Below are 15,851 nucleotides of genomic sequence, written 5' to 3'. Positions count from 1 at the left end.
GCCTTCTGTTGTCTGCAGAGGCAGGATGAGCCCACGTGACACCCCAGATACTGTGCTACAGCCCTGTAAAGTTACAGGCTGTTACATGGTAACAAGGCAACTTCGGCTCTTCATGATAGGCGAGATCAAATCACGTCGTAACATGTCCCCAGCGTGGCAGATTTTAATGCCAAACTAGTGCCGAGACCTGTATTACTACATTTGAATCACTGCAAGGCAACCTGCCGTATTAAAAGAAGAAGAAAGGATGAGAAAGCCTGGGAAGACAGCAGATTTTCCCAAACAAATAGGAGCTTGGAAATGTAAGAGGAAAATCTTGTGCACACTTCTGTGCAGTCTAATCGGCAGCTACCAGAGGCTGAGAGTAACAACTCAGTTACAATTTCAGCTACCCTGACGCACAGAGCCAACTTCTTGCTGCTTTTAGGTTTGTTACTTCACAACTGTCCCCTGAAACCGACTCAAAGCGACACAAAGTGACCCCGTCTCTCCCGGAGGTGTGAACACCTTACAGCAATGGCTCCCTTGTGCAAACACTTTCCAGGCAAGGGACCCGTACCACCATCTGCTGAGCTCCCTTCTTGCACCCATCCCATTTGGTCAGCACAGAAAAGCCTTGAGCAACTACGCTCACCCTTGGTTTCATGTCAGCTTGTCCTTTCTGACTAAATGCACTCGCCTGCCTACAACAAAACCTTGAGTGATTTCACGGTCTCCTTCGCTGCTGAACTCTTAAAACAGAGGGGGCGATATGAGAGCAGGTGAGCTTCAATGCAGATGAATATAAGGTAAAACACCTCTGGCAAAATAATCTAAAAAGTGCCTATATGATGCTGAATGTGCTACTGGCAGGTACATTCAGGCAGGAGGTCTCAGAGCCATTGCTGACAGCTCTCCAGGACCACCAGCCTGGCCTGCAGCAGCAGCCAAACTAAAGCCAAGAAACACTGGGTACCATGAGCAAGGGTATTGAGAGCAAGACCAAGGGCGTCCCTTCGATGCTGTGTAAAGCCCTGGTGTGCCCTTGTCTCAGGTGGTGTGTGCACTTCTGGTCTCCATGCCACAGGGAGGAGACAGATGTGTTGCAGATGGCACACAGCAAACCTGATCCAAGCGATGGGTCATCTGCCCTGCAAGGAGACACCAGAAAAGCTCAGACTTCTCATTTTGGAGAGGAGGGGATGTTATGATTGAGGTTTACAAATTATTAAGGTAGCTGAGAAGGCACACACAGAACTGCAACTCACAATATCGTGCAAAACTGGAACTAAGGGGGACTCTCTGAAACTAGCGGGGGATCAGCTGAAAACAGATTAAAAAATAGTTCCTTACACAGCAGGTAGTGAACTTCTGGAGCTTGATGCCGGATGAGGTTGGAGACAGACAGCATCAGCAGGTTCAGAGAGCAAATCGAGAGACTTGCAGACAGCAGGTCCACAAACAGGTAGCAAAGGGAGCAGACAGGGATGTGCCCTCTAACACACAGCCCTAAAGCAGCAGTTGTGGATGCTGATAGAGCATGAAGAGGAACAGACCACAGGAAGTGGCCGGGCCCACACGCTCACCCTAAATAGCACGTCCTACCATCCCAGGCGCAAGTACTTGGCCGCATGTACCACTGCTCTAATGTGGCAGGGCACTTCTCATGTCCTTGCACTTGGCTCGCCCGCAGTGTTCAGTCCGACCAAACACAAACTTGGGCTTGCTGTTCTGAACAACTGGGGAAAACTGCATGTGCCACTGTGAGATCCAGCATCCTCTTCCTCAGACTGGGGGATAAGCACACTTCTCTTCAGGCAGCAGCTGGCAACTCCAGGTCTGCGCAAATTCTGTTAGATTTGGTAGAAAAGACAAAGCTTTTTTGACAGGGGAAGGGCTTCTGGCCTAACACAAGAATAAAGTATGTCTGTCTTTCTAACATGTAATAAAAAAAACTACTTGTTGGTTTTCTTTTTCCTTTTCGCCATTTACTGCTTGGTGACCAGCTACAAATCCCTGACTGCAAGCTCCTCAACACTGTAGGCTCTCTCCTGAGATGTCTATCACCCATGTGAATTTGACACAACTTCCATCAAAGCCACAGGGCATCTTTCCATTGATTTCAGTGGAATCAAGCCCCATATGTTCAATAAGCAATCAATTACTTCCCCACAGGAGAAAGTTCTTCATGTCTGTAATTCACTGAAATTACCAGAACAAGGGAAGGGATTGAGCACAGGATGAGTTGAAAGAAAAGCCAGGATCGTGCAGAGCCGTATGGAAAGCAGTCCTGCAAGACACCCTTGTGATGAAGAAAGAGATTGTGAGGATAGTTACTTGTAGATCAGCTCCTGTCACACCTGCCACCTCACCCCCAAACACACACACATACACACTGCCTCCCTCCCCACCCCCCAGCCAGCAGCTTCTTCGATACAACGTTGTGGATATGCTTCTCACTTTAATCTTCTCACTTAATCTTTAAACTAAAGAACAAGTTGCTTCTGTTCTAATTAACATCTCAACAAATACAAGGGATTCCCCGCATCTCACAGACATCTCAGGCGCTGTTTCTTTCTCTTAATTTTCTTCCAGTGTCAACACAACTTTATAGAAGCATTAAGGCACTGTTTTTTGTATGCTTTCAAGTCACTCTTTCTTTTTATAAGCCTGCTAAGTCAACCATAAATTTATGGTTACGAATACCACCACTTTCTGCACTTTTATTTGGCCTCATTCACAATGCAAATACAAAACAGAACTTCAAAGTTGAGCAGAAATCCTTTTGCTTCATGATAGCCCAATTCCTTTCCACATTTCTTTTCAAGCATGCAATGACAGGATTAGCTGGGGATTAATTACTTGAAACTCAACCTGCATCTCAGGTCACAATTTTCTCATATTTTCAGCCTTCACAACTTTCGTATCAACCTAGTATTTGTCACACAGACCAAAACTTACAACAGCCAAGATATTTCTCTTTCCACACAAACATCCTAGTTGGAGGTCTCAAAACCCAAACAAAAATCCTGTTCACTGTGCAAACTCAATCCTCCCACCCAGTTACAGTCCTATTCCCAAATGGAAACTAGACTGCTTTCCAAAAATGTCACCTTCAAAAGCACAAAAAAATAATTCAAAAAAGTAGTATTCTCTGCTTCCTATGTTGTCCCTTAAAGGCAACTGCTCTTCTGATAAAATATACTTACTCACTAGAGGGTAACCTAAACAGTCAGCTTAAGTGCAACATGATTTGATATTTTATTAACTTTTTCCATAAGAATGGTCATAGGCTGGATTAAAATACATCTGTGCCTACACATTGACTCAGAATATACTGTAATATTTGGTTAGCAGCACAGCAAGGCTAGCCTAGGCTGGACACTTCATGGAAGCCAGTCATTTGAAGGGAATCTTTTTCAATATAAAGGGTCATCTAAATAATCACAACACCCAAGAAGATCATTCCTTAATTAAGATATCTCCTGCCGTTCTTGTCCTAGTGGAAATACATTATTGCCTTGGTAAGGACAAATGCTGTAAAGATGTCTACAATTTCACTTAAGTCATGAAAACAAAGAATAAAAGTGCCTCCCGTCCTTTTTTTTCCCAGACTTGTGTCCTCCAATCAGCAGGAAACATTTGGGTTCATGGGCTAGGTGTAACTGTATTCTATTTATTTATTTATCTGTTTGTTTTGTTTATAGATCTTTTCTTGTCCAGTCAATTCCTGTTGTAACAGCAAAACAAAACAAAAATAAACCCCCCTCCTCTGCCATTAATTCTCACTTTCTACAAAAAATAATCCTGCAGTATGACTCTGAAAATATCCGTAAGCGATTCTTTGCAAACAGATGTAAGTTGTCTACAACAAACTAAAGGCCAAAAAAGACCATTATTTTAATTTTATACTGAACCTAGTCTGATGCACGTGTCATAAAAGGAGCAAAATTAACTGCACCACCTGCAGGGCACATCTTACTCGCTGCTCTGAGAATGAAAAAAGTCAAGAGCAGGACAAAAGAGCAAAAAAGAAAGGCAAACTGAGTTGAACACAGAAGAGTAAATTAAACAATAAAGACATGAAGAGAAAGAAAGTATTGAAAGCAAGTGTTCCAGCATGTTCAAACAAAACAGGTACTATGTTAAACACACTATAAAACCAAGCTATGCCAAATTCCCAATGCCCCACTTGAGCTTTGCATTAAAATAAAAAACAGCGAGGAAGGTGTATGCTTCTTCAGGGAAATGCTGTTGAACCAAAAAACACACAGTGGTGTTGAGGCAAGAATAAGCAGGGTGAAAGCTTTCACAAGTGAGACTTTTGGTTGCGTGAGGGATGTAGGTAACTGGTAGCATGTGCATTTTTGCACTTTCACAGAAGGCAAGTATGATCTTGACACCACATAGGAGTCCTCCACATCAAAATATTACTGAACATGAGAGACACACTTGCAAAAGTATTTTCCTGTCTGTATAAATACAGTTTAGAACTGGTAATATATAGTTACTACTTAAAAGCTCAGAATTATATACCTTTCCCTCAGCCACGTTCACTCATTATTAGCTTAGACCACTTAAGATAAATTTACTCCAATAACAACTTCCCTACAAACGGATGGAGAAGAGCTAGTTGCCACTTTTGAGCTCAAATGACTGCCTTTGTTTTTTGACAGCAGCATACTACAGAATCTAGAAGCATGGACCAGCTTGCCTGCAGTGATTCCCTATGAAGCAGATACCCAACACATGCATTTTGGAAGCAGATCACTGGGACTCTAATCTGTCCCATCCACATCAACATCTTGGCCCCTTCTCTCCCCAGGTCAGGGAGCCACCATCAAGCCCAGACAGTAAAGTTCCCCTTTTCTCTTTACAACATGATTAGTGAATAGAATTTTTCCTAACTCCACTCAAAAACCAGAGCTATCTAACAAGTCACTGCCTGTGCAGTAGTTAGGGACAGAAACGGTGCACTGCACTATGATGCAGATGCCTCCATCAGAAAACCAACTCGCCCACCCAGAACGCAAACCCAACAAACTGCTGTTATCTACCATGCAGCTGCCAAACTCCTCCCATGCCACCAGCACCTGACACTCACCACAAAAACACAGGGCTCGGTCCACCCAAATGCACCCTAAACACTTGCTTTGGCACCATCTCCCTGGCCTAATCTCCTCTACCTTCCTAGCTTACCCTTCCTTCCCCCCTCCATTAAGCCTCATCTACACTGCTGCCGCAGGGGAGATGCTGTTAATTCCCAGTCCAGAAACAGCACTAGTGTCACCTGAAAGCAGATGCCCCAAGGCCAGTCAAAACTTGCTGTAGGGTGGTCCTCCAGCAACAAGTCTCCTTTAACACTACTCCTATGATGATTAGAAAAAGAGTTCAGTATTATCATCGCCAGAGCACACCAGCTGGAATCCGATTACTGCCACTGCCGTAGGATCACCAAAAATCTTGTCTCTGCACTGAGGATCCAGCCCTGCCACAGCCGCCGTTGCTTGCCTTCCTAGTAGGGATTGCAGCACAGGCTTTCTGAAAGGATGGTGTCTCCTTCCAAGCCCAGTGGTCGTAGGGGAGACAAGTTTTACCAGTGTAACTCCAGGCCGAATGCATTTTCCTGTCTTCATTAAGGGTTTACACCAGTACTTGCTACCTTGGAAGTCTGCCATCAACAAGCAGGTCAAACCTCTTAGTCTGGGAAAAGCCTCTCTATTGTTTTCTGTCTCATGAACAGTTCTTCGGTAACTATATATTTTTTTTGGAGAGCAGGGTGTTAGAAAACAATTGATACGAATAAAGAGCTCTCCTTCACCACTGAAAGTAAACTGTATGCTTAATAACATGAAATAATTTGTTCTCTGCGGCCCAGAAAACAATAGCCTTACTGTTGCACTGATACCTTGCAAGTTATGTCCTCATGTCACCCAAAGCAAACTGTAATAGGGACTGCTCCACAGCTCAGATTCCCTTTAAACCTCTTAGCTAACCTTTTTTACCTCTTCAGGTTTCCCTCTTTAGCACACGCATGAATCAGTTGCTTCAGGAAACATCAATTCCTTCAAAAAACCAAAGTTATCTTTTATGAGGCTGTACTCAAGTCCCCTAAATTTCTTATAAATATCCCTAACTTTTTTTTTTTACGCCAGGAGTTGAGAATGCATAATGAAGCAAGAAGTATCGACAACTGTAACTGACTTAAAAGGGAGCAACAGCAACTAGTGCGCTGTCCTCTCTCTCTCCAAGCAGGATGAGAATCTACTAATTACTTTACTACAGTGTGGGTGGAAAAAGGAGTGAACTCCAAATCAGCACAGCATTCAACGCAGTATTTCCTTTATAGGGAAGAATGAAAAATAACCCCAAACCTAGAATAAATCTCCCTCCCCAGTTCCTCCTTTTATTTACAACAGGTTTGAGGTTACTTACACAGTGGCACAATATTAAGGATTTCACACACATCCCCACACCTTAGGGCATAAGCCCACCTTTAGTTGTCTAGCACTCAGAAGAAACATTTCCTAGAGGCAAGCAACTACGTAATGCTCAGGATGATGTTTGTTGCATCCTCCTCCTTTGATCTGTCAAATAAAAGCCACCACAAAAAAAAAAAAAAGCTAAACGCTGTATTATTTTATTTTCCTGCCACAATTCTATACTTATTTGCTCTCATCTTTATAGATCTTTTTATCATTACTGATGCAGACAAACAGCAACTGGAAGCAGCCAAACAAACCATGTAAGGCACAATGAAATATTCAACACACACGTTCACCTTTGAGATAAGACAATAATAACAGAACACCTGAAACCAGAGTCTTTTCCCAGGTAGGCTAAATTATGCCACTGAAGTCAAATGGGCTTTAGCAGTTCAATTTGCCCCCCCCCCAATACTCAAAAGCACAGAGATTATTCTACTACTGAAAAAATTACCACCATCATTATACAACAACAGCAAGTAGGGATTTGCAAAATAACAAAGAATACCATTCAGGTATCAGAGAGAGGACACGAAAGATAGACTCCTCCCATGGAGAAGCCTTTCCATGAGGAACATTCCCCAGGGTCTACAATCCACTGTGAGCACAAGGCACTCTTACCTGTGTGAGTGAGCATGTGCCGCTGCAGGGAATTTGCCCATGGAAAGACTTGAGGACAGTAAGGACAAGGGATATTTTGCAGGCAGTCTGAAAAAGCGTTCCTCTTCCCTCTCAGCAGCTTATCTTCAGCAGTTTCCTTCTCATCCTCACTCATTCCATTTCTGCCGCCTTCTTCCTTGAAATTGTCAGTGGACTGCAGAAATGGGCTAAATTTATTAGTGTCTGTGGTAGCCAGCATCTTCTCTATGCTAGCAAACTCCCCACTTGACTCCAGGTCCACACCACTGCTAAGTTTAGGCTTATTTTTTGTTCCTTTCTTTCGACCTCTTTTCTTAGTCAACCCAGCATCAGCAATGGGAGACTGCTCTGGATCACATGCCTGAGTCAGGTCACTGGGCAGGCTGGAGTCTCTCTGAACAGCGGTCACGATTGTCACTTTTGCTTTGGCGTTCCCTGATTTGTCACAGCCAGTGGAGCTGCTCACTGCCTTGGGACTGGCGTCTGCAGCCTCCGTTTTCAATAAAGCAGGAGCAGAAGACACAGATGAAATGATCTGTGCAATGGAAGCCAACGGTGGCAGCTCTTTAGTTACTGGAGGCTTTGGCAAGAGTGGTGGTGGTGGTGGTTTAGGCCTCAAGGGTCTCAGCAAGGCAGAATTGCCAAGGAGAGCCGGGGAAATGATCGGGACAGTCAAATGCAACGAACCTTTCAGTGGCTGGGGATGCCTGACACCCCTGTTTTTCTCTGAGCTTCCATTGGCACCAAAAACCAAAGGACACTGCAGACAGTTATAGGCTTTATCACTGTTCCCAGCAGCAGCCAACTCTTGACTCCTGGCTTCGCATGGGACATCATCTTTATCCTTCTTCAGGGCTTTGGGGATGGACAGGTCGATAGGCTCCATGGAACAATCGTAGAGGGACAGGGGAGAAGAGCCAAACAGGTTCTCCTGCTTCACTTGCACAGCACTCAGGTTTTTGTTCTTCTGAGAGAAATCCAATGGCTCGTCAAAATCCATCGGGAAGTTGCCTGCAGGTTCAAGTTTGATGGGAACGTGAGACGATGTCCCAAGCAAGAAGCCGTTTTGTGGCTCCAAGAAAGGCGTCATGGGCTTGCGGTCCATGTAAGTGCTGTCCTCCAATAAAGAAGGGTCCGTCTGGCCTTCCTGGGCGCTGCAGTCCACCGCCAAGATGTAATTCTCGATCTCCCTTTCTTGCACGTGCAAGTGCTGTTTGAGGATATGGTGAATGCAATTTCTCTTGGCTGAAAAGGCTGTGCCACACTCCTTGCACTCAAACGGCTTCTTCTTCTGGCAGCCACTGTGGGTCCTCATGTGAATGCGGAGAGCCCGGTAATGCTTCAGGTCCTCGCCGCACAGCTTGCACACAGTGTCTGGGGAGCAGAAGGCATCCACCATCTCTGCAGCATTGCTGGTGACATATTCGATGTTCTTCTCTATATCCTTCCTGGTCACTTTGAGATGCTTCTTTCGCAGATGCCTCTCACAGTTGGCTTTCACTGTGAACGGGTAGTGGCAGATTTTACAGATGTAAGGCCTCTCCCCGCTGTGTGTCCGCAGGTGCCGGATCAGCGCTGCCTTGTCAGCTGCGATGTAGTCACAGATGTTGCACTGGTACGGGGAAATACCCAAGTGAGAACGGATGTGAGCTCTCAGGACACCAGAGAAGGCAAACACCTGGTCACAGAAACGGCAGGGGTACAAAACTTTCCTCATGGTTGGGGCTTTCTTGTTCGCTGCCCCTGCAATGATGGCTTTGAGGTCTCCTTCTGTGACCTCTTGCTTGATCTTGGCTTCCATACTCAGAGGCAGGAGAGCTTCAATGATGCTGTCCTGCTCCAGTTGTGTCTTCATCTCGTGCTGAGTTAAAGGCTCTACTTTGGGTTGGAGGAGCAACTGTGAGGAAGGACTTGATTTGGCTCCTGGCTGGGGTAGGTGAGAGTTGGAGGAGGACTCCACCGAGTTCTTGATCAGCCTCGGAGGGGGAGGTGGGAGGCTTGGGCTGATGCAGCCAGGGGAGGCTTGCTGGGCACTGATAAGAGGAGGTGGCGTAGAGGTTGCAACGACTGTTCGGGGCGTTACCAAAGGCTTTGGCTTCAGTGGTGGCATATGCTTGAAAATGGACTGCACAGGGACAGAAGGTGCCTTAGAAAGTGGAGGAAGACTGATCTGAGGAGGAGCGGAAGAAGCCATCTTCAAGATCTGCTGAATGTCTGCCAGCTCAATGGCAGACTCATTGGAGATGGGTTTTACCACAATACTGCTGTCAGGCTGGATGATAAAACCCTTCTGGAAAGGCTGCAGCGAGAGGAGCTTTATGTTTTCTTTTGTTGGGGGAAGGACTGAAAATGACCCTCCCATAGAGGCAGCTTCCAGAGGAGAGAGGCTGAGCAGACCGGTGCTGCCAGGTTCCTGAGGTAGGTTACTCTTCAGTGCTCTGAGCCGCGTTTCTTGGACCTCATCTTGTATATTGTCCTCCTGCTTGACAGGCTTGATGTCTTTGGTGTACTGTAGGCCCAAGGATGCCATGAAGGCTTTCTGGTCTGGGTTCTCGCCAGGTGGGTTCGTGGACTGTGGCTTGTGCTTGTCTTTTCCCTGATCCATCATGTGGGTTTCTATGTGCAGTTCGAGCGCCGAAAGCATGGGGAATGCCTTGTTACACATCTCGCAAATAAACTGATGGAAGTCACTGATGCACCTTCGCAAATTCGTTTCACACCAGACCTGCAAGACATTTGAAAATACTTAGACATCTCAAACTGGAAAGGCATGACATGCCACTACAAAACACAAACAGTTCACACTCTTTTCCAATGCCCAAGTTAAGGAGTTTAGAGCAGCCACCACCTACCCAGCGTGGAGATATTCCTGCTCCGCAGCTTTTAGTCACCTACATGGTGTATCTGAATTAGGGGCTGATTTTCCAAAAGTTCCATTCTATAAAGGCAAACTCCTTCAGAGGGCTATTCAGATACTCAGATACTTTTCCATCCTGAACTTCCCTTCCAGAAACCTCTCTCACTTCACTGACAGGACAAGAGGCTCAGCAGACTATACAGCAAACTTCAGTAAGCGGGGCAGTAAGACTACCTCTTTTAGCTTTATTACTACAAAGAAACCAGGAGGAGAGGAGGAAAAAAAAAAGGCATCGAAGAAGGCAAAACAACATAAATCAACCAAAATAATATCCCCCAAAAGCAAATCAATGAAGCGCAGAGCCCAAAGCAGAAAGGCTTTTGCTTAGTGAAGTCTGATTACATTTATTCTCCCAAGAAAAATACTAAGCTCACAAACGGATTTTTTACCTGCCCCTCAAAAGGATTATAGATCCAAATGCTGTCTTTAAATGCTACCCAGACAGCTCACATGTTGCAAAGGTTCCACATCAAAGAAGAGCACAAGTGATTAAGTAGAGGGCTGGCAAGACCTTTATATACGCTACACACTTTGTTCAGATACTTCGTGGGACTTGCCTCACATGGCATGCAAAATCATTACAAAAGCAAAGTCCCAACATTTAAATCCCTTAGTAAGTTTAAATGTCTGACAATAATTACAAAAGAAATAAAATCCAAGTTGTTTTAAAAGTTTTTTCTTCTTCTGATTTTGTAAGTTTCACACCAAAACCCTCCTAGAGTTACAAAATGACCTACACGCTCCCGGGGCCAAGCAGCAAATTTCAAGTCTACCACCCTGCAGTCAGGAGAGCTGGAAATCAATGTCTTAATTGAAGTAAAAGAAAAGTGCAGATACTGAATAAGCATGGTCCTGCTGGATTGTGTCGTTGATTTATTTATTTGTTTTTTTAAAAACAGAAAAGTAGCTTCATCCAGACCCAAACTAAGGCTGACAAGGTTTGACAGAGGGAGGAAAAATAACATCCAGTAGAAAGCTTTATGCCTCTCAGAAAAATATTTACAGACTACTTCCCTGCCCTTCCCCAGTCACTGTCTTTCAAAGGTGCAAAATCTTCAGACCTCATGTAAGGAACATAGTGGAAAGGTGCCTGGGAACGTTTTGTGAAGTAATCACCGAAGAGGTCACCATTTAGTAAGGTGACCTGAATTTTTGATAGGTAATTTTGAAGATAAAATCTTCCACACCACAACTACAAACTTCTTACAGTAAATTAAAATCATGTATTCCTTACTATATATGTCCTCCCTATTGATTTTAGATGTGGGACGGTTTTGGGAAGGAGAGAACTACTGGGCATGCTGGACAGGGCAAGGATCTAATATCACCAAAGTTTTTGTTTAAATATTTTTATAGATGATTACACCAACAGTTACCCACTGGAATGCTGAATAAAATCAACCCCAATATTCTTCACATGAAAAAAGAAAAAGGAAAGGCAGAAAGTGTTTGAAGCCTACAGAGACAGTGGTAATGTGCTTTCCACAAAATATTCTACATCCAGTCTCTGTCTCGTAAGAGTCAACAAATACAGAAAATACGTACTTTATCAGTTGGTACCTTAAGCTATGAAGAACAGAGAGTACCTGAGAAATGCGGGGGAACTTCCTACAGGAGAAGTCCATGAATCCCAAGTCGTGGAAGCCTGCTGGAATCGAAGGGTTGTTCTGAATGAAAGGCTTTCCCATGGCATCTCTGGGAAGCTGCTTGTGGATAACTGCATTATGGCGCAGTAAGCCCCGATGAGTACGAAAGGTAATACAACAGATGTCACACCTGGAAAGGGAAGGAATAAAATCGAAATGACTTACTGACTGCTGTAAGCTTAAGACCTAGCATTCCTCTTACATTAGGACAGCCTCCTTCCTCTCACCCCATGATACTAAGAACCTGCCAAACACAAAGCAAAGCTACAGTGTGTCAAAATGCTATCACCACAGAAAGGCCATTTCAATCACAGTCATTTTCTACCAGTTTCTGGCTATTAAGTTCACTGGAAATTTAAAGAACAGAGCACATGAGAACTGCGTGCTCCATGTGGGTAGACTGCAAAGTGGCAGCTGAGATCACAGCCTTCTGACAACCTTCCCATTGTCCGACATAAAATATTTCAGTGACTTTACATAATTTCATTTTTACTAAAATGTACTATTAAAATAAAAGACATTTTAAAAAAATCAGTGACAAGGAGAGGCTAAATCAGACCTAAGTAGCAAGCAGCTGGAAATGTATAAATAGCACCTTTTTTAACTACTGCTTAAAAACATACTACTGCACACCACTCAAATACCCATGTAAGAATTTTCTCTGCGCTACTATTCCATAAACTTTCACTGATTTTTCTCAAAGTTGTTATGAGAAATATACTGTTTTAACTTGTGCTCCTTGGAGGGAAGGAGGGTCAGAGGAGGAAGACCTGAACCACATTCAACACTTCTGACACTCATACACCCCATTCAAGACAATGTGCCCCAAAGAAAAATGCAGAAGCAATTCCTTTTCCTACCCACACTTTATTGGTAAGATTTCTTGTTTTTCTTAAGTTCTCAAATCCTAAATTCAGCTAAACAAAACTTTCTCACAAAAAGTAGACTTGCGTTAAACAATCAAAGGTACTGGAAATGCAGCTATGCTGCAGGCAGTAAGGACTATGCAGCAACATTTGGCCAACATGTCAACAAACAAGCCTACCGCCTTTTAAATATCTGGGATTTGAGAGCTCTGCAGCATGACAGGTCGTGTCCACTCTGCATTCAAAAAGCGACGCAGTTTCACTCCACATGGTTCCTTGTGGTTACAGCTCCAGCTCGCACCCAAAGCCATGGGTCTCACAGAAGCAAACACCAGTGAATGTGAAGCAGTCAGATTTTGTCAGTGAGATTATTATATGCACTAGGAGTTTTTCACGCCTCCCTTTGCTTTAGTTCTCCCCATACTGTCTTCGCTCTCCACATCAAGGAAAAGGACATGTGCCTACTCATTAAAAAAACATCCTGCAATTAGAAATTACTTCTGACAAAATCCTGAAACCACCCCCTCCCTGTCCTGTCCCTAACAAACTCCCATTGTTGTTCTTTTTATCACTACATAAACTTCCACAGACCTTTTTTATTCCCTGAAAATGAAGAGATAACCAAGTCACCCACAAAGCAACTGGACTCATAGTCTCTGAGTGGTGAAAGAAGCAAGTGTGAAGTATATGTAACATGGCCTTTGTTATCATGGTACCCAGAAGGCTGGGGACATAAACATTATGTGCTGGAGGTTTAATCTGTTTTCTCTCCCTGTCAATTCCTTGCATCCTACCTTTATAATTATTGCTACCATAGTCCCTGCATTCCATTAAATAAGGAACCAATGTCATTTACAAAGCAAACGTTTCCTTAAAGAGGTCTGTTACAGTCTCTGGTTAGGGGGGTGGGGGAGTGGAATGCCAACACACAGCACTCCTCCAGCATCAGGATCTACGGCTCTCCTCCAGCTCACTTGGCATCACCTATTCCAGGAGGCAAAGCTTTCATCTTCAGTGACAACAAAAACACAAACCCACGAAAGCCACTGGGGGAAGGAAGGCATTAAAAGGGTTAGAGCAGTCACCTGAAGAACTTGCAGGCTACTGAAACAAATTCTTTTTTAGAGGCGACGAGAACGCCTCATGTGAAAGCAAGCAGCACTTCTGGCACACTCCCCCTGGTACGTCAGCATACAGACAACAAGGGCTTGCAAGCAATGCTCCAGCACCACCAGGAGCACTGCTGGCGGGCTGTGGGGCCAGCTGTTCTGCAGAGGGACACAGACCCCCACTTCAGGGTGTCTTTGAGGTAGCGCTGGGGTTCCTGATGTGCCTGGCCTCTCCTGGACCAGCAACCCAATGCAGCGGCTGTATCCCTTTGTGTGTGATGGGGCAGGCACAGCTATACCATCGGTTGGACCACAGAGGTACTGGGAGAGCTGGCACCTGCCACGGTACCCCCAGGATTTGGGCTGAGCAGGAGGCAGCGCTCCTGAGCAAGCAGCCAGGCCTCACTCACCTCCACCTCCTCACACCGATGGGCTGTGTGACACACTGATTTTAAGGACTGGTTTATTTAGGGCTCCCATCAAAAGCTGCACTTGAGAGTAAATCTTTCCGAGCAGAGACCTGTGTGAGAAGTCCTTTGCAGTACACCTGTATCAACTACTACGCCTCAGGACAGTAAAAATTTGCAATTCAAAAATTGTGTTTTCCAAGCAAAGAGAACTGCCTCCCCTCCCCCAAAACAAAAGTAATGTATCTTGGAAAAGGAATATATACTTTCTCTCTTTTACAATGCACAGAATTAAACACCTCTCTGTATTTTAAATTCCTCCTTAATCTTCTATTTTCCTTTCTGTGAGTAAAGAAGTAGCAAGCAAAAAGAGAAGCTGGGAAAAGAATTAAGCTCTTTTTCCATTTGGTCAAAAAGAAGCATCTGGCTGAAAAAAGAAACATCCAGATAAACCATGCCTGTTATGTCAAGATTAAAGCACTTCAGGGAATATACATGCACAGAACCCTGGTTCTGCACCTTCCCCTCGCATCACAGTTTACAGGACCACATGGGAGCTGGATCACAGGAGGGACCCGGGGATGCCCTCCCTCCCTCCCTCCGTGGTCCAGGCACACCTGCACAGGCAGCTGCAGCTTGGAGAGCTGAAATAAAAACAGCCCTAGAAAAGCCCTCCCTAAGAGATGTGTGGAGCAGCCCCTCCAGGGCAGGCTGCCCGGGCGAGCAGGCAGCCCAGCAGGCTCCAGTGACTGCTGGCACTTGGTGCTCATGGTGCTCACCAAGGACAAGGGAGGTCATTGTAAAGCTGCTCACGATGCTGAGGGGTGCCAGCATGCCACCGGCTCAGGTCTCTTGGGCTCTGTAGACCTCACTTGGGCTTGTCAGACTTCACTACGGATGCAAGCCATTTAAAATACACAGCCTGTTTGCCCAAGTGTATGCACAATGTTTTTCACGTGTGTGTGTTTTTGCTGAGTTCCCTCCCCCTCACCTCAAGTAGAAAGGAGTCTGAGTTTCTCCCAAATGACATGACTTGAGCTTTGAAGTCAATTAGCAATGCAGATGCAGATATGGACACGTACCACCTCCAAGAAAAACTTACAGCTACTAAGCTTCAAAACCTGACTAGTTAAGGCAAGCATCATGTTGCATTGACTAAGGCTTGTGTTAATTTAAGATGGAGTAAGCTGCCATGCCTAACAATGCAGTAACTTGAAGCATTAGGTTTTTTTAATGACGTCTAACCATTAATTTCTGTTTTGTCATCAGTACAATTTTCCATCTTTAGGTAGTGTCAATGCCCACAGTATTTTAAAATCTAAACCCACAGTCTAAGAAGGAAAAGAGAAAGGAAACCCAGGTGATATGAACACCTTTTCCTCTTGCTTAAATGACTTTTTTTAAAAAAAGAAGATAAGTAACTGTGGAAAGTCTTAAAAGTCTGGCATATCAAATAAAGCATCCCAAACATATGGTAATACTTTGTTCATGATGAACTTTAAAACAACAACAGCAAAAAACAAAAAAAAACCCAAAACACAAAAAAAAAAACCCTCTCCTTACAGTTTCACAAGTCTGCTCAAGTGTAGTGCCAAGTCAAACATGGATGGGTATGGCTGCAGAGAACAGAGATGGGAACAGGTTCTGAGGTTGTTAGCAGAGCAGACAGAGCAATGGCTCAACACCTGAGTGGAGATAAAAGCACTCTACTTGCAAGGTAAGTTTCCAGATGTAGCTAATAAAAGTTGCTGTGTTACCATGTGATTGCTAGTCTTGGCCAGAGTTTTCCATTTTTCTATAAAT

The 15,851-nt window shown here is 44.5% G+C and overlaps 1 protein-coding gene across 8 annotated transcripts in view; it reads right to left on the bottom strand.

Moving 5' to 3' along the window:
* RREB1 (ras responsive element binding protein 1) overlaps nucleotides 1-15,851 on the bottom strand; it is a 125,905-nt gene that overhangs the window by 15,301 nt on the left and 94,753 nt on the right. For all 8 annotated transcript variants that reach the window (XM_055704321.1, XM_027799273.2, XM_005434890.4 and 5 more), the window contains 2 exons: nucleotides 11,607-11,796; nucleotides 7,086-9,828 (listed from right to left, as the gene is read on the bottom strand). In XM_055704321.1, coding sequence (XP_055560296.1) covers nucleotides 7,086-9,828; nucleotides 11,607-11,796 — 2,933 coding nt within the window. The remainder of the gene's footprint in view (nucleotides 1-7,085; nucleotides 9,829-11,606; nucleotides 11,797-15,851) is intronic.

Source organism: Falco cherrug, chromosome 3 (genome assembly GCF_023634085.1).
Source record: "Falco cherrug isolate bFalChe1 chromosome 3, bFalChe1.pri, whole genome shotgun sequence".
Lineage (NCBI taxonomy): Eukaryota > Metazoa > Chordata > Aves > Falconiformes > Falconidae > Falco > Falco cherrug.
Note: the sequence above shows the minus strand (reverse complement) of the source record. Positions and strands in the feature narration are given on the sequence as shown.